The 26,252-nt window shown below is 37.7% G+C and overlaps 1 protein-coding gene across 2 annotated transcripts in view; it reads right to left on the bottom strand.

Moving 5' to 3' along the window:
- Positions 1-26,252, bottom strand: part of BANK1 (B cell scaffold protein with ankyrin repeats 1) — a 300,521-nt gene that overhangs the window by 204,208 nt on the left and 70,061 nt on the right. For both annotated transcript variants that reach the window (XM_084901804.1, XM_084901803.1), the window contains exons 3-4: positions 17,190-17,344; positions 8,781-8,919 (exon numbers count right to left, since the gene is read on the bottom strand). In XM_084901804.1, coding sequence (XP_084757930.1) covers positions 8,781-8,919; positions 17,190-17,344 — 294 coding nt within the window. The remainder of the gene's footprint in view (positions 1-8,780; positions 8,920-17,189; positions 17,345-26,252) is intronic.

Here is a 26,252-nt window from a genome sequence, read left to right on the forward strand (position 1 = left end):
ACAATAAACAGTCATTTCAATGGCAAAGTCATTGTGTTTTTTTGAAACAAAAATAAACAAGATTTATCTTTAAATTCATTTCCAGAACATAGTTTAAAAACTTTCACTCTTTGTCTGGAAACATTTTCCAAATTATCCTGGGAAAATTTTGTCACCGAAACATCTGGGGTTTGGAATAAGCCATTAAGAACAAGACTAAAAAGCTACTTGTAATCCTAATCCCCAAATGAAGCTTTGAATATTTAAAAGTTCTGAAGGTTTAAGCATTAATTTTACTTTATCTCCTAAAGTAAAGGATCTTATAGTATTGCTTGAGGTAATCTAAAGCCCACAAAAGCAATCCTAAACTTAGCTAGATGAAGTAACTGAAATCTTCTCTTGCCATATTGCCTGACTAGACACTTAACTTATAAAGGAGAAACTCTCTCTTTTTTAAAGTATCTGTCCAATAGAGAATGGAAGAAAAATAACAACAAAAGACTGAAAGTGGTAAAACGCATCTCATCATCAACAGCCATGCACATATGGTGACAGGGGTTCTGCAGTTTGGGAAGTGAAATGAAATAAATCTCAGTAAATTTCATAAGAATGGTTTTAAATGAAGACATTGATTTTGTTTATCAGAAAAGAGATTAGGAGTTTTACAATGGGGTGGTGGTGTTGCCTTTCTGAAAGAAAGTCAGATGATAAATGATGAGAGATATGGTCAGATTTAGTTGCTAGGTCTTTGAGATAGAATACTAAAATATTCTAAAAATAGAAAATTAAAATTAACTCATTTGTTTCTGATATCTGAGGCATTTGTTGACTAAAAACTTTGCCACTGGATCTACTGATAATGATGCTGATTTTGGAGTAATCCTCCAAAGAGATGTCCTTTGAAATACTGTTTTTGCTGAGTACATTTTCACATCTTTTTTAATGCCAGTGATTAAATAAGACCTAATTACCATTTCCACATGGATTCATCTGCTTTGGAGGGCCTCCTTCAGAAGGTATTTCTGAAATGGCCTTTTTTTGTGACCAATACCCATGTAGTTTGAGCATTATTTTATATTAACTGTGGACACTATGGTGTCTACATTTTATAGCTCTTCAATGAAAATAAAATAAATTACTTTAAAGATTCAAATAGAAGAAAGGAAAAGTGAATTCTGGTACTCATAATCTAAAGTAGGTAATTCACATTTAACACTGGAGGTATACACAAATATAGGCCAAAATTACCAACCAAGCAAGGGTGTAAGAGTCAGCTATGAAGAAGCAAAAAGACTTACAATGGAAGAAAAACAATAGAACTCCTTGCCCTAATCAGACATAGATATACAACAAAGTACACTTACAGAGGAGCAGTGGTGCTAAAATTTTCTACTTAAATTTCTAATCTCAAGTTCTAGGCTCTACAAGAGTCTTTGTCAATCTTTCCTGTCTCTGTGATTTAAATGGTCTGTCCTTCCATCGGAAGGCACAACTAAAGTGATTTATGGAAGATATAATCCAGAGGTATTTCTTAAAAGTCAGAATTACATTCACTAGTTCCACTTAAAATGATATTTCACAAATCCATTATTTAAGTGTGTTTCACTTTCTATATTTCCATTGTATGAGAAGCTGTATTCCTTTGTGAACCATTTTTAGCCCATATCACATGGTAAACCTTAAATACATCTACCAAATGTTTCCATGGGAACTGAAATCAACATGACTCTTTTGATTAGAACAGCATAATTAAATAAATACTGGTAGCTTCAAAACCTTGGTCATGCCTAAAAATTAATATAAGTTTTATATATGTTAAGGTCATCTTCCTGAAGATGATATAGAAAATTTTCTTATTGTTATTTTTATAAGCAGGTTCGGTTTAATATTTGGTACATCCTAAAGTATTTTTCATCCTTTTAAAATGAAATATGATGTTATAATTTATGTTATTCAGAACTCAGTTTCCTAATTAATAAATAGATTTCATATCATTGTGGATTCATTTTATATTATTTTCAACTTTTAATTGGCTATCCCTGTGTTGTATAAAATATTTTTCTGCCTGAGCTGTAGGTACCAGAGGAATATCCTCTTCCTGCTGAGTAAGAATTAGTCAATATTTCTAGGTTAAAGCCTTAACATGTATTTTTATATGTTTTGACATAAATTGGACTATAGTAAATTTAATTTCTTTCAGCACAAAACAGTTTTTCTCTGAGACATGCCTATGGATACCATTGGGAAGGTATGGTTTTTAGAAAATAAAATAATTACAAGTTTATCAAGTTATTGAGCTGAGAGGGAGAAGGCAAAATTTAGAGGATATTTTCTCAAATGAAAAAAATCCAGTTAATATTTATAGCTGTGTCAGAAGGGCAAGAAAAAGAGAAACTTAAGATTTCTTTCCTGTGTAGCACACTGTACTTTCATATACTTTTGTTATTCTCTGAATTGTTACTAAGTTAGAAAGAAACATACATTTAAAAAGAATATTAATATGGCATAGTGTTGGGTTGAAGAGAGAGAAATCTGAGACTATGTATTTGATATTCCTCAATGTTGAAAAACTAGTAGTACACACACACACACACACACACACACACACACACACACACATTTGGATGGTTAGGAGCAGTTTTCCAAACAAAGAAAATAGAGTATTTGGTCTTAGGGGTTATATTTTCTAACAGAAATGCTAGTTGCCTACCCCAATGTCTATTATCTTCTTCCTTTTAGAAAGAGATTTTGATTTTCTTTTGTTGTTGCAGGACACAGTTCCATCTAACTAAAAAGATTAGATTTTCTACTCTTCCTTTCAGCTAGATATGACCTTGGGATTAAGTTCTGGCTAATAGAAAATTTATTATTATTTAATTAAACTTTCATTTATTTACCAGTGGTATGATGAGAAACTAACTCTCCAGAAGGAAAGAAGAAGAAGATGAAGAAGAAGCAGCAGCAGCAGCAGAAGAAGAAGCCACCCCCGTATTTATATAGATTTGCCCATATCTGTGGTGTAAATACTTACAACTATGGCTGATTTCAAGCTACCAACATGTTATAGACTTTATGGTATCCCCCACCCAAATTCTTATGTTGAAGCCCTAACCCCTAATGCACTGGATTTGAAGATAAGGACTTAAGGAGGTAATTAAGGTTAAATAAAGTGATAAAGGTAGGGCCTTACCAAATAAGACTGGCATTCTTAGAAGAGGAAGAGATACCAGAGAAAAGGTGCACAGAGAAAAGGCCATATTTGGATAGAGAAGGTGGCCATCTGCAAGCCAAGGAAGGGGTTTTTGCCATAAACCATCTGTCGGCCTGTTGATCATAGACTCCAAGCCTGCAGAGCCATGAGAAAATTGATTTCTGTCAGTTAAGCCATCCAGTCTATGGTATTTTTTTAGGAAAGTCCGAAAGTTTAAAAGTGGTGTAACTGAATATGAATTAGAAAAGAGATACAGAAAATTGGCTCTATCAATCCAGTATGAAATATTCCCAGCACACAACTACTTCATCATATGGCTCTGAATATGGGTATGATGGCAAAAGTCTTTGGAGCCATCTTGTTTCATACTAATTATGGCCACACCCTAGGACTGTGGAATGGTGACTAGAAATAAGCCTGTGTCCTATACAGTACTGTGAAGCTACCATACCAGCCCTCAACACAAACCAGATTTAGTATAGGAAACTTTGGTTACAGCACAAGAGAACATTTATAGGAAACAAACCACATTTTAAGGCACATGACTGATCAACTCAGTCAAGATGTTCAAAAATCAAGTCACATGAGCATGTTTTCTAGGCTGAAAAGAGACTGGACAGATAGGGGCTTCCTCTTGACACTGATGCATCCATATCCTTTAAAAAAAATGCTGATAGTGGGGAGGAGTTCTTGATATGCATCCACTTTAATTTTTGATCACTCCATTTTAACTTGGTACTCAAAAATGTACAGAAAATGTTTTAAAGATGATGTGCAAAGAGTAAAGCTGATTGAGATCATTTCTGGTTTGGAAGTCACCAATGGGTACAGGGATTACATATGAGATGAAATAGAACTGGGAGCTCTCCTGAGCTTGATTCTTCGAGGTAAAAAGGGACAAAACATTTTCTAGTTATTATATCAAGAGATATAAACAGAGGACTAAGAGATGAGAGGGGCAACATGAGGTATGCAATATTTATAAAGAAAGATGAACCCATCATTTCTCTTCCTTATAGGGAAGGGAAGGAAGTTTTTATTTATTTATTTTAATTTATCTTTATTGTTGGAAGTATTACAGATATCCACCCCCCCACCTCCCCCCATTGACTCCTTCCATCCTGAACTCATCACCACCACCACCACCACCCCAGGTCTTTTTAAATGGTTTACCACACCCCTCCCTATGTTTAAGGGAATTGCTAGAGGGAGAGATTGACACTTCCTTTCTCTATTGGATATCTGTTTAAGTGTGGTCTTATTATCTTATCTTTTAATCTCAAAAAATCCCATAAGTAAATACTTGAAATGTAAATAGATAAGTCATTTCATCAATAAGAACTTTGAGGCACAGGACACTTGTCTAAAGTGACCCAGTAAATGGCTCTGCACAGAATAAAAACAGCTCTCTTAGTCACTAGTTTGTTTCTTTGGCTACCTGCAGATTCTGGACCAATCATTAGCCTTTAAGAGCATGCTGGGCACTGTCTCTTACTCTATAATTGGTGTAGAGAAAAAGAAAGCCTATTGTACAGTCAGTGCCTTTCAACTGAACTTCCTGAGATGATGGGTATGTTCTAATAAATCATTTGAAATGTGCAACCGAGGGAATGAATTTTAAATTTTGTGTAATTAAAATAAATTAAAGTTTCAAAAACCAGATGTGGCCAGCGGCTACAGTATTGGCCAGTGCAGCTACAAAGCATACTTACTCCAGATCCACAAATACCATATTTTCCGGTGTATAAGACGACCTTTGAAACAAAAAAAAGTCAACCGAAAATTGGGGGCAAAAGACCAAATTGCACAAAAATTACCTGCAGATCTTGACGGCAAAGTAAGTCTTTTCTTTGAAGTGGGGGTTAGTCTTATACAGCAAATATAGGCCTAAACCTATGTTTTAACTGTAAAATTAGGGGGTCGTCTTGTACGCTGGAAAATACATCAAGACATCAGTTTACTAGGTGTTAACTAGTATTTAAAAAAATGAAAAGAAATACAATCCCTAGTTCTCTGATTATAATACCCACTGCATGTTCTTGCATGTTGTTGACTTTTTCATTATTGCTCTTAACATATTAGCCAGAGTTATTTAAAATTCTCTGTCTGATAACATCTGTGCCACAACTAAATCTGGTTTGAAGTTTGCTTTTTCTCTTTTTAGACTAATGCTGTTTCTTGGCTTTTGGCATAACTTGTAATTTCTCATTGAAAGCCACACATATTGCCCTACCCGGTTTGGTTCAGTGGATAGAGTATCAGCCTGGGGACTGAAAGGTCCCAGGTTCGATTCCTGGTCAAGGGCATGTACCTTAGTTGCAGGCACATCCCCAGTAGGGGTCATGCAGGAAGCTGCTAATCTATGCTTCTCTCTCATCAATGTCTCTAACTCTCTATCCCTTTCCCTTCCTCTCTATAAAAAAAAAAATCAGTAAAATATATTTTTAAAAAAACTAAAAAGAAAAACCACACATATTGTGTCAGGTATGAGGAATGAAGTCAGTAGGCATGCAATGAGAATGTATAGTAATCTGGCCAGGACTTGGGCTGTATTTGATGTTTGCTGTAACTGTACATATGAGAAATTTCAAAGTCTTCCACTGTCCTTGTTTTTGTCCTCCCTCTTGACCTTGTGTTTCCCTAAGTGCTCCTCCTCAGAAAGACTCTGCATCTTGCAGTATTGTCAACTGTAATGCATTGCCATTAGACAGAACCCTGCAGAGTGGTGCTGGTGGTCAGGCTGAGAGAGGGGAAGCATTCTAATCTTATAATTCAGTCTCTTAATGGGCCCAGGCCTCTTGGTTTGACCTTCACAGATGATTCCTCCCCACTCCCAGGAAGACCAGAGAGGGTACAATGGGGCGCATGCCCTTTCCCAGCTGGGAAAAAACTCTGGAAAAGTAGTTTCTTCTGTAGAGCTGCCTTTGTTATGGAGAACATACATGGAGTATTTCACCATGATTTTTCTTCCTCCTGCCTGGTCCTAATTTCCAGAAGATCTCAGATATTCACTCTGAGAAACAGTAAGGTTCCTGGAGCAAAGCCCACCAAATTATAGGTGCCTCACAAGACTACAGTCCCCAGGAGGTTCATACTCTCAAACTGGTCCACACTCAGCTACCAGAATTTCATCAAAATTACCATGGAAGTGTTCCTACTGATTTCTGGCTCTAGTGACTTCTGCTCCAGGGGAGCAGATCTTGGATGTCACTCTCTTGATGTACTTTTCTCTCCAAATTTTGGGTCAGTGGTTTGCCCTGCAACTATACTAGTAGTTTTCAATGAACTCAGGAAAAGTTATTTATTTCCCATTTGTTCTACTTTTTCTTGTTGTGGAATGGGAGTGACAATATCCAAGTTCTACATGACAGGGCTAACTACCATTAGCCTATTGCTTTAAAACTTTTGTTTTAGCCGAGACCGGTTTGGCTCAATGGATAGAGCGTCGGCTTGGGGACTGAAGGGTCCCGGGTTCGATTCCTGTCAAGGGCATGTACCTTGGTTGCGAGCATATCCCCAGTAGGGGGTGTGCAAGAGGCAGCTGATCGATGACTCTTTCTCATCGATGTTTCTAACTCTCTATCTCTCTCCCTTCCTCTCTGTACAAAATCAATAAAATATATTTTAAAAAAAATAAAAATAAAACTTTTGTTTTAGTTATGGGTTTATGCATATGTACTGGCTCATAATATAAAATGTAGTTCTCACTAGGGTTCAAAAATTTTTAAGAAACATTGCCATGTAGAAGAGAAAATAAAATTCTGAGGCCATGTCTGTGAGACATGTCCTGTACATATTCCCACATATACTCATGGAATCAGTCTACATATTCCTACATAGTACACAGCAATTAAAATTTCATAAGAAAATCTCTCATTAATTTACAGAATGTACCAGTTGAAAGAAAGACTCGGAGAGGTTTACTTAGCACAACTAGTAAATAGTGGTTTGTCTTGTTTTGCTACAAACTTGCTGTTTAACAATATAGACATATTATGAACTAGGACAGTGGTTGGCAAACCATGGCTCGTGAGCTACATGTGGCTCTTTGGCCCCTTGAGTGTGGTTCTTCCACAAAACACCACCTGTGGGTGTGCACGCACAGTGTGATTGAAACTTTGTGGCCCATCTGTAGAAGTCAGTTTTTGACTCTCAAAAGAAATTTCAATCATTGTACTGTTGATATTTGGCTCTATTGACTAATGAGTTTGCTGACCACTAAACTAATGTATCTTGGAAAATATAGACTATCAGCTTTCTACTTTACTGAAAAACATTTGCAGTTTGACATGCTTTACTCTTTGCACTGCTCTTAGCTACTGAGTAAACTGAATATAAAAATCTTTTATTAAAATTCTCATAAAATATTAATATAAGTAATTTTATCTGACATTTTGGTTTGCTGTTTGTGAAATATTATCTAAGTTCTTCTTAATTTGCTAAATTGATTTTTATAGTGATTTTAGTCTAACTAGATTTAGTTTAAACTCCAAAACTAATTAGTTAGAAATCATTCTTCATTAAATCATTTAAAACTGTGCCATAGGAAGTAATGGTCTTTGGAAGAGAAACAAAGAGACAGAGAGTTCTTTCTCATCTCATTTCTGCACATCTTTGTCCATGAGAGGAAGCAGTATCTACAATGTTACAAATGCTTGGCATAGTCTTTCCTTTCTATAATTGAACTCTCACTTCGGCTGTGCAAGGAAATCCATAGAGGGGAATCATGCTTTGCATAACAGCTACATAAAAATATCAGGATGCATTTGATATAGTCTTTTACTGTAAATATTTTACATTTCCAAATTTTTAGTAAGATTGCATATCTTTTACTTTAACATATTTTATGAAATTTACATTTATAAAGCTTTGTAAGGTAATTTTATTCTCTGATTGTAAAAAGATAAATTAAAAAAAAAACAAATAATCCTACATTTTATATCAAAACATTCTGAAATTAGTATCGTCACTTTTATTTTAGCACAATTATCAGGCCATGTGTGGATATTCCATCTGATACTATTTATCAAGGTAAAGCAAAGTCGCATAATGAAATGGTTAGCTTCATAAATTAAATAAGGAAAAGAAGGGGCGATTGTATATAGAAATGTTAGCCTGATGACAAAATAGTGAGAAAGATTTATGCTTTCCAAAAGAACCAAAAATATACTCAGGAGCATGACACGCAAAAAGAGAGTGGGAGAGAGAGAGGAAGAAGAGAGAGAGAGGAGCAAAAAAGATTTCAAAGTTTATAATGTACATCCAAATATCTACTAGTCCTATTACAATAAAGCTAATAATTTTAGTTCCATATATGCTATTTGGTGTATATTTGAGTACCCTCTGCTGACACATATAAGAATATGTGATGTTACTGGATGCCATTTCACAACATGGTACACAAGCTAATTTCTCATAATTCACACATTTGTACTTTTGCAAATTCAGATTAATAGTGAAAGTTAAACACAGGAAACACCTGCAGGACAATGTTAGTTTCTGTAGGGAAGTGAAACCATTAATCATAAATTTATTGAAAGAAATTCAGGACAATGTTTTATATTTATTAAAGCATAAAATAATTTCTTACCTAAAGCTTTCATACACCAGACAGATGTATTCCAAAGGGCGGGCCGTATTCTAATGCATTTATCATCTGACAGAAATTCAACTTCCACCGTGTCACCGATGACTTCATCTCTCAAAATAATAAATATTTCACCAGGATTCTATAAGATGAAAAATATAACCCAATTAAGCATTTGAAAATGTTTACATGCTAAATAACCCATTATATTCATTAATGATAGAGGTTGCACATGGTCATTCTATGTCTTCTATCATGTCCATATTTTCAACCATGGTTAGAAATGAAATATGTAAATGTGATCCTCACTACATTCTGAGTTTATGGATTTGGTGTCTATTGAACCCTTAATTTTTTCCGCCAATTCCATACTTTGCAACTGAAAACGTAGTGAGAACATAGCTGCTACCCTTTCCTCTTGCCTCTTCCCTATGTGTGTGGCTCTGTACCTCAGGGGAGTGAGCATCCCTTCACAGACCTCCAGAGAGTTGCAATTCAATTGTCAAACATACCTTTTTTCCAAATCTTTTCCCCCCACCTTTCTAGAACTTGATTATTTCTCTATAAATAAAAGGACTGAACATTAAATATGATTTTTAAAATTTAAATATGATTTTTTTAAAAGAAAAAAGTTTTAAATTTTACCTGAAAAACATTCTCTTGTTAGTCTATTTATGATGGTTATCATTGAAGGTTATTGAGTTGACTAAAGATTATAAAACTTAAAGCTTAAAGATTTTTATTAAGGTGGAAAAACTAAATCTATGTACATAATATTGATATAATAAGGGTTATTGAAAGCCTCTTGGAATTATTTTAAATTAGGGATAAAAAGATTAACATTAATACAGAGAAAAAAGAAATGAATATTTATTAAACATATATTTTATACTAAAAATGATTTTAAGCACATTTATATAGAGATTTTTAAAAATCCTAACCAAACATATACACACAAATACATACATGCAAATAAGTGCATTCATAAAAACTATTACACCTTTTCTGATAGAGTAACTAGCATAGAGTTAACTTGAAGATGAATCAGAACAACCCAAATTCAAAATTGGCGCTCTATTTTACATCATGTTGTTTAACCCTTCAAAATAACTAAACTGAAATAGTATTTTTATTATTATTCCACATATCATCCTTGAAAGGCTTTCTTCAAAGTCAAACTAAACTTAAGTTCCTAACATAATAAACAAGAGCCTCTTATCCAATTGTGATTGCCCAAAAGTCATTAATTACAAAGTTGTCTGATTTAAATGTTATCTCCCTAAGCAAAAATCAACCAACAACAAAGCTTTATATATATATAATGTTCTGTACCAAAGAGTTTGTACAAATCCCTTGATGTTATAAAATCATTTCAGCTGACACACATCCCCTTTGGGCATTTCCACCAGCACCCAGTGCTTCCAAATATTTTCCCATAGGCTATTTTGATCTAAATATCTACTCACCAATTAAATTGCACATCAAGAAAAGATTCCAGCTGGCTGGTGTGGCTCAAAAGCCTCTGAACCAGAAGGCCATGGTTCAATTCCCTGTCAGGGACATGCTTAGGTTGTGGCCCAGGTCCCAAGTAGGTAGCGTGCATGAGGCAGCCAATCAATGAGTCTCTTATCATTGATGTTTCTAGCTCTCTCCCTCTCCCTTCCTCTCTGAAAACAATAAAACTATATTTTAAAAATAAAAATAAAAAAGAGCCCTAACCAGTTTGGCTCAGTGGATAGAGCATCGGCCTGTGGACTCAAGGGTCCCAGGTTTAATTCTGGTCAAGGGCATGTACCTTGGTTGCAGGCACATCCCCAGGAAGGGGTGTGCAAGAGGCAGCTGGTCAATGTTGCTCCCTCATTGATGTTTCTAACTATCTCCCTTCCTCTCGGTAAAAAAAAAAAAATCAATAAAATATATATATTTTTTAATTAAATAAATAAATAAAAGATCCCATATCAGGGGAACTACCACTATTCCCCCTCTCACTCTTGCCCCACACATCCAATATGTCAGAAAGACTTTCTTGTTTTCTTCCCTGTACCTTGCCCAATGCACTACTTTATCTGCGTCCTGCAAGTTAGGACTGTGAGCCTCTTCTGCTCCTGGCATCCACAACCTCTTCTACCTGGCACCTCAGGTCTAGCACAGATCTTTAGTTCCTCCATTACTCATGTCTGTCACCTTTCTTCATATATTTAACGACTTCCCATTTCACTTTGGCTCAGATCCCCAATTCCTGCTTCGAAGTTCTTCAGAGTTCTCTTCCATGGAAACATCACTTATTATTTAACTTTGTCCTCTATTTCCAAAATCCGTGTAAGTCTAAGCATCCTCTCCAATGTTTTATTAACCCAGGCAATTCATCCTCATTCCTGCGAGCTCCAACAGCCTGCTTCTTAAGCATCGATCCTCTCATTGATAGAAGGCACGGCTCCACCTTTCCACCAGAGAAAAGTACTAAACAGAAGACAAGCATAGGACACCCCAGATGAGGCACTGACATGTTCACCTGTACGCAGAGCCAGCTTCATAGGCGGTCAACCTGTGCAAAGGCACAGAGCTCTATGCTTAGCAGGGCCCTGTGCTTAGTTTAGTGTTTCTGCTGTCGCTGCCTAAAATACTTAATAATTTGAACAAGGGCCCCTGTGTTTTCATTTTGCATTGGGCCTACTGATTAGGTAGCCAGTCCTTTTTGTACATCATGTTGGCTTCTCGTTTCATTCCTTATTTCCCTCCATCTCTCCATACTCACCTTCTCCATCAAAGTCCAACTCAGGTTTCACCAGCTCCACAAATCCTTCCTACAGTTTCAGCCCATGAGGAGATTTATAAATCCAAAGGAGTCAGAGAATTTACACCTACACTCCTAACTTGACCCCTTCAATGTCATGCTCTTAATAAGTGTTCCATGTCTGAGTCTTGCCTTTCCAGCTAGATTTTAAGGATCCTGAAGGTATTTTTATTTTCTCATATCACTGGGGAATCTTGCAAGATCTTTGTACCTAAGATACAGTCTGCTCATGTTTTTAAATTAAGAGAAAAATAAGACTGTGAAAACTGAGCATACTCTGCTCTACTCCTTGTCTCCTTCAGCACTCACAGCCTCATCTGGTCCTGCATCTCCATGCAGGAAGCAGCCTGCTCCAGGAGGGAAGGATGCACTTGCCCGGCCCTGTCCTTGTGGACATCTTAATTAAGGGTGAAAGTATATGGACACATGTAATTCCATGGAGAAAATGCTGGGGTAGGCACATGGTCAAACATTTAGTTTTACCCATTACAAAGTTGTTATTTTGCTCTCAATCTTTTTTCTGTTTATTCCTTATTTAGTTCTGATCATTTGAGTAGAAATAAATGGTTATTATGCTTATTATCACTCCCAACTCCTAATGTTTTGCTGCATTAGTCAAAAACTTGGAGACATAAACAAAAGGGTTAGAACTTGGTCTACAATATGACATACAATATACAGTTAGTGAAGTTTGTGATTCTGTCAAGGTGGGTGTCTTTATTTAGCACAGGCAACAAAAGAATTTTGATCTTGGGGTCATACTATGACTTTTGTATATGGGCCAATGGCTCTTTTCCTATATTCATGATTACTTTAAAGCCACTAGTTTAGCAAGTATAGCTTCCTGGTCCTTCTTAAGCTGAACTGTGCAGATTGCTACAGCCATCATGGATCTGACCCTTGGCAATAGAGCAGTGATTAGCTTATGGTAATGGTTCCAAACTGAGATCCTAATTCTCATCCTCAGAAGCACCTGGGAAGATTCTAAAACTTCCAATGTCCAGGCCATCACCCAGGGCATAAAATTTAGGCAATGCTATTATTTTTTAAACCTCCACTAGTAGTTGTTATATGCGTCTTAGTTAGAGAACCACTTGGTTAAAGGGAAAATTGATTAATTCTATTGGTCATTGTAAATTTAAAGCCTGATGACCAAAAGGGCAGTATTTCATAACATCAATATATTTGGCTTTGATACACACAATACTTTATTTTTGCTACTTTTACTATAATTTTTTAAATTAAATCACAAGATCAAAATTTAGGTTAAGAATGATCACAAAGAACTTGTGTGTGATTTGGTGTCAGAAATAAGTAGGCAGTGCTGCTAGCTTCTATGTATTGTTTTACTCTGGAATCAGGGCCAAGTGATACACAGGTAGGAAGTAATCTGAGATTCTTATGGCTTGCCCACGGGCCCATACAGGCCATATCCACCCATATAGTCTCAGGGTTTCTCTATTTGTAATTTATATAATCTGTGGTCTGTACTATAGGCTTGGAGACCTATATTATGGTTGCAGCCACAGAGGTATATCAATGAACAGGTCAAATAAAATAAAGGCCTTTTTTAGGGACTATGCCATGTTCTGGGATTCAGATAGGAAGACAATTCAAGTTATTATAGATCTAAATGCTGATAAAGCTGATTAGAGGGCCTTTACTAGTTATAACTGTAACTTTAAGAACTGAATTTGCTCAAGAAACCAAGTGGCTGAACTGATTTTAAAAATGTGCATCAGTCTTAGAGACTCCCTCTTAGAGCCTCGGGTGTAATCCACAAAAGAGTGCCTGGAAGACAGCTGTGCTCACCAAGGATGGGGCCCCGAGTCTGACCTGGCGGAGTGCCTCTATGACAAGCACACCCTGGGAGACAGTGACGCAAGCGCAGCCTCAGGCTGGCTTTCCTTCCGGTCACCAAAGCACCTCATGCATGCTGGGGCTGCCTTTACCTTTCGTAAAAGTTGCACCAAATTATCTACTTATGCTCTTTCCTTTGTACCATTCCTTCATATAAAGAAACTTGATATCCACCTCCCCCTCCTTCTCACCCCCCAAAAGACCGACTGGAATCTCTGCGGAGAGATTACACAGCCCCAGCCAGTGATTGGAGACAACCGGTAGGTTGAAGAGAGGTCTCTGAAGGGGGGCGCTGGATTCTTGATGCCATTCTTAGGTGATTGCTACTGTAAGGGGGCTGAATGTATTTCCTTACTTCTGGGACAGGATTTAACCTTGGCACCATTGACAATTTTTGGAGCAGCAAAGTCACTGTTGTGCATTACAAAATATCTAGTAGCATCCCTGGCTTCTACTCACTGGATGTCCATTGCAGCCCCCAAGTCATGACAACCAAAACTCTCTGCACACTTTGTCAAATTACTTCTGGGGAAAGGAAAGCAAGATCACTCCCAGATGAAAATCATTGCTCTGAGGGACTTTTCCAGAAGAATTAATGAAATTAAGACTTTGAAGTAACACAGAGCACCCGGAAGAGACACTAGAAAATAATGATCAGGTCCAGTTCTGGATTAGATGCTGTTCCAGAGGCGGAATGCCTCCCAGGAGGAATTTTCATCATGGATATAAAAACTGGTTAAGATTCATTAGAATAATGGATGCATCGGGCAAACAGAACTCGCTGACTTCATATCTTTCATACTCAATTATGCCTGAAAAAATCAAGAGGAATATGCTAGGAAAAGAAATGCCTTGGCCCATAAAAGGATTTATAAATATCAAAATAGCTAAAGATCATATCTGCACACCCCATGGACACAGACAATGGTGTGGTGAAGTCCAAGGGAGGGGGAGGCAGGAGTGGGTGGATGTGAGCAGAGGTGGGGGAAATGGACATCTGCAATAGTGTCCATGTTAAAAATTTTTAATAAAAAGGGCTAAGAAATAAAAATATCAAAATAGGACAAAGGATCTTATTCCTAAAAGATGGTAAACAAAGAAGCCAAAATTAAGTAGCAGATTTAATCTGTTAAATTTAATCTAGGTGTTTCTCAAAGAGACAGGGAACAATTCAGATAAATAGAGCACTAGAGGCATATCTTCAGCACTGCATAAAACTCACACACACACACACACACACACACACACACGCTGATAAAAAAAAAAAAATAGCTTTTCTGCTGTTTTTAAAGTGGTGCATGATTTTCAAGGCCCAGGGAATAAACAACCCAAGGAAAATAACAATGCAGCAATAAACAATCCATGGAAAGACGACGAGACTAAGGGAGCAAAACTCCCAGGCTTTTGAGCTTAAAAGCAGCAACAGCAGCCTCAGTTAGATAATCCACTCACGCTGATTCTCCAGTACAGATGAGGGGACGAGGGGACAAGGGGACTGGAAACACTGCTCTGAGAGGCAGTCCCCAGACCCAGGCAGCTCCACTGCAGGAGGCAGTAGCAGGGCAGATAAAAACAAAACAAAACAAAAAAATAACAAACACACACACACACACACACACACACACAAAAACAAACAAACAAACAAAAAAACAAGAACACACACACCAAACTAACTTCCTGTGCATCAGAAAGACAAAGATCATGCCATTAGAGTGACCTCACAGAGAACTCAGCGCTGGCATGCTGGAAACACAAAAGCCCATAGAAACGTGAATAGATTTGGGGTTTGCTGGGTGTGAAAGGCACGCCTCCAATAAGGCCTGGTAACTGGCAATGATAGCATTGTAAATTTCTAGATTTTGTAAAATGGCAGAGAATCGACCATCACCTCCTGGGAGAGGAGGCTGTATTCTTCAGGGGTCCCCATTCACTAAGTCGAAGCCTTTTCAGAAATGAGTAAGTTCAAAGGTTGTGCTTTCAGACAACAGGTGTAGACTGAATGTTTTCCTGGCAAATCTGGAACATGTTTTTCTCTCATTTGGATGCAATTGATGTCTCCGATGTGCTTGGCAATTGTCATATAGATTCTGATTGTGTACTAAAATCAAGGTTTTGGGAGAACACAACCTTTTGACTGAGGTAACTATTGTTAGTGCAAGGATTAGCTTATTTTTAATTTTTTGGGTTGTGGAAAGGGTACTGAAATATTCTTTCATGACTTTTTAACTCTTAGGGTTGCTTAAAAAGTGGGGTGCCCAAGAGAAACTTGAAAAAGAAATAATTTCGCTTCAGAGGGTCAGGAAGAATTATTTCCATATTAAATAATAACTGGCCATGATTCTGCCAATGAAAGAACCCTGGTCCTAACAAGTCACCTCTGCCTGGAGGGCATGGAGCTTTCCTTTTTGAGTTTTAATTTCTCTGAAAATTTAACATTGGAAAGGTTTTATATTATTCAAATTTTACTGTACAGATATTTTTAAAAGCAGTTATTTAAAATCATTGCATAATTCTTGGGGAGCTATTTTTAGTTCTAGAGGGTTTTCTTTCTTTCTTTTTTTTTTTTTTTCCTTGTTCTGCTTTGATTTGATCTACTTGAGAACAGTTCTCATTTTTCCTTTATTACAGTATCTTCTATTTATTGCTGTCTCTTCCATTATTTCTGACCCAATAGAAACCCCCAGTTCTGATTGTTTAGCCCGAGGTTTCTCCCTTGAGTACTTGTGTCCTTTAAGTGGGTTGCAGTTGTTTGCTTTACTGATTGTCTGTGCCAGTTATCTTGAACCTGTGCAGTTTAGGTTCCTTTGGTCTCTAAGGAAGTGCCAGAGAAGTTTTTGTTTCTCCGGACCTGGTAGCAAAATAGTTTAAAAATGTGGTTCTTCTGCTGAGGCATGGAATCTGGGGGTGAGGGAATGAAAGTCTGCCCAGTGGTACAGAATGGGCAGCTTCCCCCAGGACCACTGGTCTCAGCTGGATTAGGAGAGTGTCTCCCACACACACCTCCCAGCAAGCAGACCATGCAGCCCCTGCCACCCAGTCACATAAATCTGCTCACTGTGCCAGAAGGTCCTTTGCATGCATTTCCCATGGCTCTCCTGTATTTTGGCTATTCCCACTAAAGACACAGATGCTGAGCCAGCATTCTGTGGTGTTTAGAGATCACATAGCATGAGATTCCAGTCAAGCTCTACCAGGAGGCTTATTTCAAGTGTTCATCCCAAGAAAGACAAGAGGAAAAATGTCAGCAACATGTGTTCATGTAGTCACCTTCAGAAATCCACTTCACCTTCCTTTAACCTTTTATTCCCTAAAAGACCAACTCTTCTAAATCTTATATTTCCCCTTGATAATGTAGGCCTTTGATACACGTTTTATAATGGAAATATTGAACAACCTGAAAATAAGTATTTTCAAATTAAAGGATATATTTCCCCTTATGAAAATAAAATATTTGCTTTGGTTAATACAAACCCAGTGTTCCTTTTTAGGTAGCTTGATATATGTAACAATTTCAACCTGTTTGCAATGCATTCATAACAGTTGATAACACTAAGCTTTCATATATTCTCCATCAGTTGATTGTTTGACAAATAAAGTATTAAATACCTACTCATGGCCAGATGTTGTTTTGGGTTCTGAGGACAAAGCCATGAGCAAAGTAGGCAAGCACAACAGTCTTTTTGGAGCTTACACTTTATTGACATGCAATATCCAATAAAACAATAAGGCCACTTAAATGATAAGGCATCTTAACTGACCTCACAGGGAACTTCCGTGGGAAGCACCACTGCCAGTGGTCCGCTGCTTCCTGGAACTTCAGAGACTTCTTCCAGTTGCTTCCTCTCACTTACTTCACCAGGATGTTCCACTCTTATGTCCGTCGGAATACTGAACTCGAGGTACTCGTTAGAACCTAGAGAAAAGTGCATGGATGCCTATTATAATATAGCTAAGGCCATTTTATTTCCTCCATTGTTATAAAAACAAAATGCAGAGCAACCCATTTAATTCATATACGGAACAACCGAGCCGAGTTTAAGAACCAGTGTTAATAAATCAGAGAGGGTCGGGCCTGCATTGCCTCCATCTGTCCATCATCCAGATATCATTGCTGTCATGTACACACAAGGAACTATTTGACATTGAAACCGGGTCTCAAAACTGTTGGACATTGAAATTGGGACTTAAACGTTTTTTTGTTTTTTGGTTTTTTTTCTATTATATGTTTATTTCTAGTCTGCAGTTGCAAGGTATTTTAAAGAAAAGAAATGGGAAAAAATAGTTATAGAGATAAAGAACCATTGAACAGACTGTCAAACTATAGTGGGAAGGCAAGGGAGGTTGTGGTAGGAGGGGGGTGGGCTGTAAGAGATCAACTGAAGGACTTGTATGCATGCATATAAACATAACCAATGGATACAAGACACGGGAAGCGGGGAGGCAGGTGAAGGCATATCCGGGGATGTAGGGAAGACTGGGGAAAGGTCTAGGGGAAAAAGAGACATATGTACTACTATTTGTAATTCTTCAAACAATGAAAAAAAAAGATAATGCTCCACAATTAAGCTAGTGTTATAACCTTAGTGACTAAACTATAGCAATTACATATGTTCATTGCTAGTTAAATGTTTTCCCCGAAAAATCCAAACACCACTTAACATTTCTCTCTTACTATTAAAATAGAAAATCTGAAAAACGTGCATCTATATATTTTCAGTTACTGTAATTAAGAAAATTTATTTCATTTTAAATGGAAACAATTTAAATCATAAGGATCATTTATCTTTTACATATATTTCTAGTTTTTAAAATAAAAAAGCTATACTAGGAGACACTCACTAAATAAACTATTAAAAATACTAGTTTAAAAAAAAAAAGAAAAAAAAGAAACATCACAAAAGAAAGAAATGGAGGACAAAAAGCAACTGGATATAGAGTTCAAAACTGTGGTTATAAGCTTTTTCAAGAATTTCCTAGAAAAGGCCTATAAAATAAATGAGACCTATGAGGATATGAAAAGGGATCCACTAGAAATAAAGAATACATTGTCTGAAAAAAAAAATATTACACAGAGTCCTAAAAACAGAATGGAAGATTGCAAGAAAAAAAAAAAATACTAGTTTACTGGTGGAATATTAGTGTTCATCAACGTGAATGTGTTCTGTGGGGGGAAAAGTACTATATTAAATAAATCGGGGGTTTTATTGCAATTTTACTAAGAAAACTGAAATATTCTAATGTAAAGTTTGAATTTCAAAGAAGAAAAGAACAGCATTTAATTTTAAAATTTTTTAACACTTAGTAATTTAGCATTTGACCTAAGTCATTGAAACATTTTTTTGTATTGAAGAAAAATATGTTGTGTTAATAGAGATAATAATATTGTTATTACTCAGTGCTTCAAAGCCCAAAGCATTTTATTAGGACACTGAAGTAATGTGGCTGAAACCAATGCTGTCACAACTAGATTATATCTGTAGAGTGTTAGGCCAACCCCAAGAGTAGTCCTCAAATTCCCAAAAAATGGAATTGGAAGAAAGGAAAGAAGCCCCTGACAGCTAGAAACTGGCCAAGAAACTCTACAAACCCTTGGTGTTGCTAAAGCAATATCAACATCAGACAAGGCCCCTCTGTCACCTTACTGGGCCAAGTTAGAGATGAGACTATTTTGTAATCATTTCTGACTTCAGGCAAAAACACAAACACTGACCAAATGCAAACATGACCAATTATTCCAAGTCCTGGCTCCTGTGACTGATGTTGCTTCACCAATTCCAGCCTCAGCTTTTTATTTCTCTTGCCTTCCAATACAGTAACCAACTCCTCCCAGTTGGCCTGGAATTTTCCTGATTTGGGCCCTGAAAATGCTGTGTCCCAGGAACACTCTAAACCACAAGCATACTGGGAAGGTGGGTAACCCTGCTTCTTGATAAGGGTCATGATTATATAAAATCATAAAATTACACTTGCTTTTTAACAGGAGCCATGCATCCTTGAACCCTCTCTCAAATCACTTAACGCAAGCCTAAATCCTACAACATGTTTTGTTTTAACAACCTCTTATTGAGATACCCTATGGTTCTCCATGGTGCCCTATATCAATTACAAATAGCAAAAAATTCAAATAGTTCAAGTACCGGTGTGTTCTTAGTGATCTCTGGCTAAGAGATATTGATAGGATATAAAGGAAGAAGAAGAGCCAAATAGAAGTAGCTAGAATTTGGTCTCATAGTATCCAAGAAAAGTGAAGTCACCAGTTTTATACAGGTAATTCTATCAGGATAGCAGAGCAACAAAGGAGATGCCCCCTAGAGAAAAGCTGCCCCCTGCCACAGCTAAGGAGGCTGTGTTTATTCTACCTTATGAAAGTTGCAGAACAAAATCACAAAAGCACCTGGGATTTGCAGATTTCTCCTAGGATTAGTCTTGCTTGAAATGAAATTTAAAGAAGGGCCTTTATTTCTCTAACAATTCAAAATACTTGCATAAAATGTGTCATTCTCTCAGTATCTCTTTCATACACAGAGATACACACACACATACATCAAAACAATAGAAGGTCTTATAGAACTGGCTCAATAATTTTGTGAATTGATAAAAGAACAGAGACACTGATTGTATTTAATATGCCTTAAAAGAAGGAGGTATAAATTATTTTACCACTAAAGTATGTAGGTTGTGTTATAATAATTTCTCTGTACTAATAGCTTAAGACTGTTTTATTTATCCTGAGGACATAATCATAGATATACAAAATGATTTATCTCACAGAAGCACAGTTTATAATGCAGAAAATTGGAAGCAGTATGAGCAATAAGGGGCCAGATAAAAATATGTAATGTCAATAATAAAAAATTATATGAAAAAAATATTTAACAAGGAACAAGTTTATAATATAATTGAAAAAAATTCCAGTTACAAAATTGTCAACTTGGTAGGTTCCTATTTTAGCTAAAACAAAGGGGGGAAAAAGGATCTCTGGTTTCAGATTTCACAGGTAAAGGGATCCTTTGAAGTCACCACTCATTCTAACAAACAGAAAGCTGAGTCTCACTGTCAGCCAGCCTGAGGGTTGAGTCTATGCATGAATGGGCCAATAGCAATCAATAATCAATTACAGCAGGAGGACGCACACAATACACACAGGGACATTATTAGAGCATACAGGTCAGGGAGAATAGGCCACTGGGTCCCACAGTCACCTATATTTAAGGCCACCTTATCAAGACTTGGTATCATAGATGTACCTACTACATAGAAACAAACCCAAGCAAGCAGCCAAAATGGGGTGACAAAGAAGCCCAAAATGAAAGAGAAAGATAATCCTCTAGAAGAGCTAAATAAAATGGAAATAAATTTATCAGATATAGAGTTCAGACTAATGATGGCAAGGATGCTCAACAGTATAGAAAAGACATAGAAACTATGAAAATTAACATTTGGGAAAGAAGAATTACATAGCAGAAATAAAGAATACATCTAAGGAATAAGCAGCATATTAGAGTAAGCTCAGGATCAAATCAACAAATTAGAAGACAAGGCAGAAAAAATCATGCAATCAGAGAACCAAAAAGAAAAAACAATTTAAAAACAGGAAGGTAGCTTAAGGGACCTGTGGGACAACTTGAAATGTAACAATATCTGCATCATAGGGGACCTAGAAAGAGAAGAAAGTGTGCCAGGGATAGACAACCTGTTTGAAGAAATAATGGCAGAAAACCTCTCAAACCTGGTAAAGGAAAAAGTCATATAAATTCATGAGGCACAGAGAGTCCCACACAAGAAAAACTCAAATAGGCCCACACCCAGACACATCATAATTAAAATGCCAAAAATTAAAGACAAAGTAAACCTTAAAGGCAGCAAGAGAAAAGCAATTTATTACCTACAAAGGAGTTCACATAGGCTGTCAACTGCCTTTTTTTAAAATCAGAAACTCTGTAGGCCAAAAGAAATGGCATGAAATATTCAAGGAAATAAAAAGCAAGGATCTGAAACCAAAGCTATTATATCCAGCAAGTGTATCATTCAAAATAGATGCACTGGGCCTCTAGTCCATTAATAATAGCCTTAAATATAAACTGAGTGCTCCAATCAAAAGATATAGAGTAGCTGTATGAATAAGAAAATATGACCCTATGCACTGAGTGGTCAGATTATTATGATCTCTGAACTCATAATAATCTGGCCACTCAATGTATATCCTATATAATAAAAGGCTAATATACAAATTGTCCCCTTGACAAGGAGTTCAACAGCAGGAAGGCCAACCTACTGCCTGTATCCCGTTCCCCCTAGCCAGGCTGGCCAGACCCCACCCATGCATGGATTCATGCACCAGGCCTCTAGTATATATTTATTAATGCATGAGGGTGTGTCCCTCAGCCCAGCCTGCACCCTCTCAAAACTGGGACCCCTCGAGGATGTCCAACTGCACTATCTGCCCTCTCCTGCAGGTTTGATCATCCCCAACTGCCCTCTCTTGCAGGCCCAGTCCCTCCCAACTTCCTTCCCCTGCTGGCCATTTTGTGGCGGTAATTTTGTATCCACATGGGGGCAGCCATCTTGTGTGTTGGAGTGATGGTCAATTTGCATATTATTCTTTTTAGATAGGATAGAGGCCTGGTGCATGGGTGTGGCCAGCTGGTTTGCCATGAAGGGTGTCCTGGATCAAGGTGGGAGTTCCCTTGGGGTGTGGGGTGGCCTGGGAAAGGGGCCTATAGTGGTTTGTAGGCTGGCCAAGCCACCCCAGTGACTTAAGTGGAGGCCCTGGTATATGGGATATATCTTCTATAATTGAAACTTTAGCCTTGAGTGGAGGCCAGGGCCAGCAGGAAGCTTAGCTTCCTCCATCACCAGGGAAACCCAAGCCTCCTGCTTACTCCATGGCTACAGACATCTTGGTTGGCTTAATTTGCATACTTGCTCCTGATTGGCTTTTGGGCATGGCTTGTGGGTGTAGCAGAGGTGCAGTCAATTTGCATGATTCTCTTTTATTATTGTAGATATATATACACACACACACATTGGGTGGCCAGATTATTATACATTCAGAGATCAAAATAATCTGGCCACTCTACAAAAGAACCACCTCAGAACAAAAGACTCACACAGGATGAAAATGAAGGGATGGGAAATGAAAACGGAAAACAACTTGGGTAGCAATACTTATATTTGACAAAATAGACTTTAAAACAAAGGCCATAATAAGAGACAAAGAATACCCACACATAACCTTTCCAACAAGAGGATATGAAAATAACCATGGTAAACATATAATTGCCTAGCATCTTGGAGGAATTTAACAGAGAGATTGATAGCAATACAGTCATAGTAGGGGACTTCAACACCCCAATGATTTCACTGGATAGATCTTCCAGTCAAAAAAATCAACAAGGAAACAGTAACCCTAAATGACACATTAGAACAGATGGATTTAATTGATATTTATAGGACATTTCACCCCAAAGCTGCAGAATATACATTCTTTTCAAAAGTGGGACATTCTCAAAGATAAACCATATGTCAGGACACAAACTAAGTCTCTACAAGTTAAAGAAGATTAAAATCATATCAAGTATCTTCTCAGATCACAATGGCATGAAACTACAAATTAACTATAATAAAAACATTCGAAAATATTCAAACAAATGGAGACTAAACATCATATTATTAAACAATGAATGGGTTACCGTTGAGATCAAGGAAGAAATTTAAAAATTCCTGGAAACTAATGAAAATGAATACACAACAACACAAAATCAATGGGGCAAACCAAAAACATTCCTGAGAGAGAAGTTCATAGCACTTCAAGACAACTTCAAGAAACAAGACACAATATAAGAAATATTTCATTCAAGGCTATTATCAATGACTAGAGAGAGGCCTGGTGCACGAATTCATGCACTAGTGGGGTCCCTTGGCCTAGCCTGCAGGATTGGGCCAAAAATAGCTCTCTATCCTCCCCCAAGAGGTCTCTGATGGAAAGACAGGGCAGGCCAGGCTGAAGGACCTCACAGGCTGAAGGTGCACAATCAGAGCCAGGGAGGAACATGGAAGGTTGGCCAGCTGGAGAGGGACTACAGGAGGGCTTCAGGGCATGTCTGGCACATCTTACTCAATCCAGATAGGCTGAACTCCAGCAGTAAGCTAACCTACCAGTTGGAGTGTCTGCCCCCCTGGTAGTCAGGGAATGTCATAGCGAGCAGTTGAGCAGTTTTAAGATATCATTAACATATTATGCATTGATTGATTGGTTGACCAGATGACTGGACACTTAGCTTATTAAGCTTTTATCATATAGGATAATAATTATTAATATGATAATAAGTCCCAGTTGGGTGGTTAAGTTGGTTGGAGTATCATCTCATATACTAAAAGGTTGTGGGTTCCATTCCCTGTCAGGGCACATACTTAGGTTTGGTTTAATCCCAGGTAGGGTATTTATGTGCTTAAGGAAGGCAACAAATCAATGTTCCTCTTTCTCTCTCTCTCTCTCAAATCAATAAACATATCCTGGGGATGAAGATAAAAATAATAATTATAATAAAACTTCTGACCTAATGAAAATACTCAATATAGCCAAGGAAATGTTGGTTTCTAAAAGAAAGAACATAGATCTACTTTGTTTTAAATGTTCATTTTTTCCCTGGCACTCTAACTACACAAACTCTACCAGCTAAAGTTCTCTCTTATGTTAGGCTGAATGTATATTCTTGGTATTTTAGTCTTTTAATTTTAGTTCATAGCTTGCAGATAATTCCAAAGTATATGTAAGGAGATTCTGTCTTTTGTGAAATGTATGCTTAATTTTACTGAATTTTCATTCCATTTTATTTATTAGATTTTCTCCTTTTTTTACTACTCTTTTTCTCTCCTTTCCCTTTTCCATCATATATACTCAGTCTTGCCTTAAGGCACCCTTTCCTTCCAATCTCTTAGTCAAATTTGTCACACAGAAATAGTACCAAACCTTTTCAACTCAGAATGTGATTTTCAGACTAGTAGCTTATCAGAAATTCAAATCCCCATCTCCATCCAGACTACTGGATCAGAATTATAAAAGAAAAATGAATTTACATTGCAGTTTGTGAAGCAATGTGTAGTAACAATTTATACCTTGATGTGATATGTTTCCATAATATTATCACAGCATAAATCATTAGCTAAAATTATATCTATCTCCTTGTTTCTTGTCTATATTTCTAGAATGCAAGTTTTTGAGGTCAGGCAATTCATTATTTTTCTTCATCTCTATTTTTCCAGTGCACATGGTAAGGCCTTTCAAACAGTAGATGCTTAATATTTGTATAAGTAGACATAATAATAACATGCTATATATTTATGCATAGTAGATTCAATTATTTGTTGTGTGATTCAATGATTGAATAAATCCATGCCTAACTTGCCTTTGGGAGGGGGGATCAGGGGTTTAAAGGGTGGCTGGTATCTACTGTACAGAATTTATTCCATCTAACACACTCTTGTCTAACTGTCTAAAGGAAGTATATCTGTACTTCAATCAGTATGAAATTCGTGCACGAGGGAGGGGGGGGGGGGGGAGAAGGAAGGGGAGGAGTGTCCCTTAGCCAAGCCTGCTCCCTCTCCAATCTGGGACTCTTTGAGGGATGTCCAGCTGCCTGTTTAAGCCTGATCCCAATAGGATCCAAATAGGATTGGGCCTAAACAGGTAGTTGGATATCTCTCTCACAATCTAGGACTACTAGCTCCCAACTGCTTGCCTGCCTTCCTGATTGCCCCTATCCGCTTCTGCCTGCCAGCCTGATCACCCCCAAACCATTCCCCTGCTAGCCTGATTGATGCCTAACTGCTCCCCTGCCAGCCTTTTTGCCTATAACTGCCTCCCCTGCAGGCCTGGGTTTCCCCCAACTTCCCTTCTCTGTAGGCCCAGTCACCCCAACTTCCCTTCTATGCCAGCCTAGTCACCCCTAACTGCCCTCCCCTGCAGGCCTGGTACCTCCCAACTGCTCTCCCCTGCTGGCCATATTGTGTCCACATAGGGGCAGGATCTTTGACCATATAGGGGAAAACATCTTGTATGTTGGAGTGATGGTCAATCTGCATATTACTCTTTTATTAGATAGGATAGAGGCCTGGTGCATGGGTGGAGGCTGGCTGGTTTGCCATGAAGGATGTCCTAGATCAGGGTGGGGGTTTTATTGGGGCATGAGACAACCTGGGTGAGAGGCCTGTGGTGGTTTACAGTCTGGCCAGGCCCTCGGTGACCCATGTGGAGGCCTTGGTTTCTGGTGTTTATTTATCTTCTACAATTGAAACTTTGCCTGGAGTGGAGCTAAGCCTCCTGCTTGCTCCATGGTGGCATACATTTGTGTTGGGATTTATGTATCTTCTATAATTGAAACTTTGTAGCCTGGAGCGGAGGCCAAGGCAGGTCAGGGCTTCAGAAGGTTGGCTTTCTCCTAGCCTCCTGCTCTTTCCAGCTCTGTGGCTGCTGCCATTTCTGTTTGGGTTTATTTATCTTCTATCATTGAAACTTTGTAGCCTTGAGTGTAAGTCTAGGCCAGCAAGATAAGATGGAAAGCTTGTCTTCCTCCATTGCCAGGGAAGCCCAAGCCTCCCTCCTGCTTTCTCTGTGGCCACAGCCATCTTGGTTGGGTTTATTTGCATATTTGCTCCTGATTGACTGGTGGGCATGGCTTCTGGGCATAGCTTGTAGGTGTAGTGGAGGTATGGTCAATTTGCATATTACTCTTTTATTAGATAGAATAATTAAGAAAGAAGAAGCATAGTTTGATTTAAATATTGATTCATAAAATATACAGTTGAACATTGTTTCAAAT

Source organism: Pipistrellus hanaki (genome assembly GCF_964339955.1).
Source record: "Pipistrellus hanaki genome assembly, chromosome: 1".
NCBI lineage: Eukaryota > Metazoa > Chordata > Mammalia > Chiroptera > Vespertilionidae > Pipistrellus > Pipistrellus hanaki.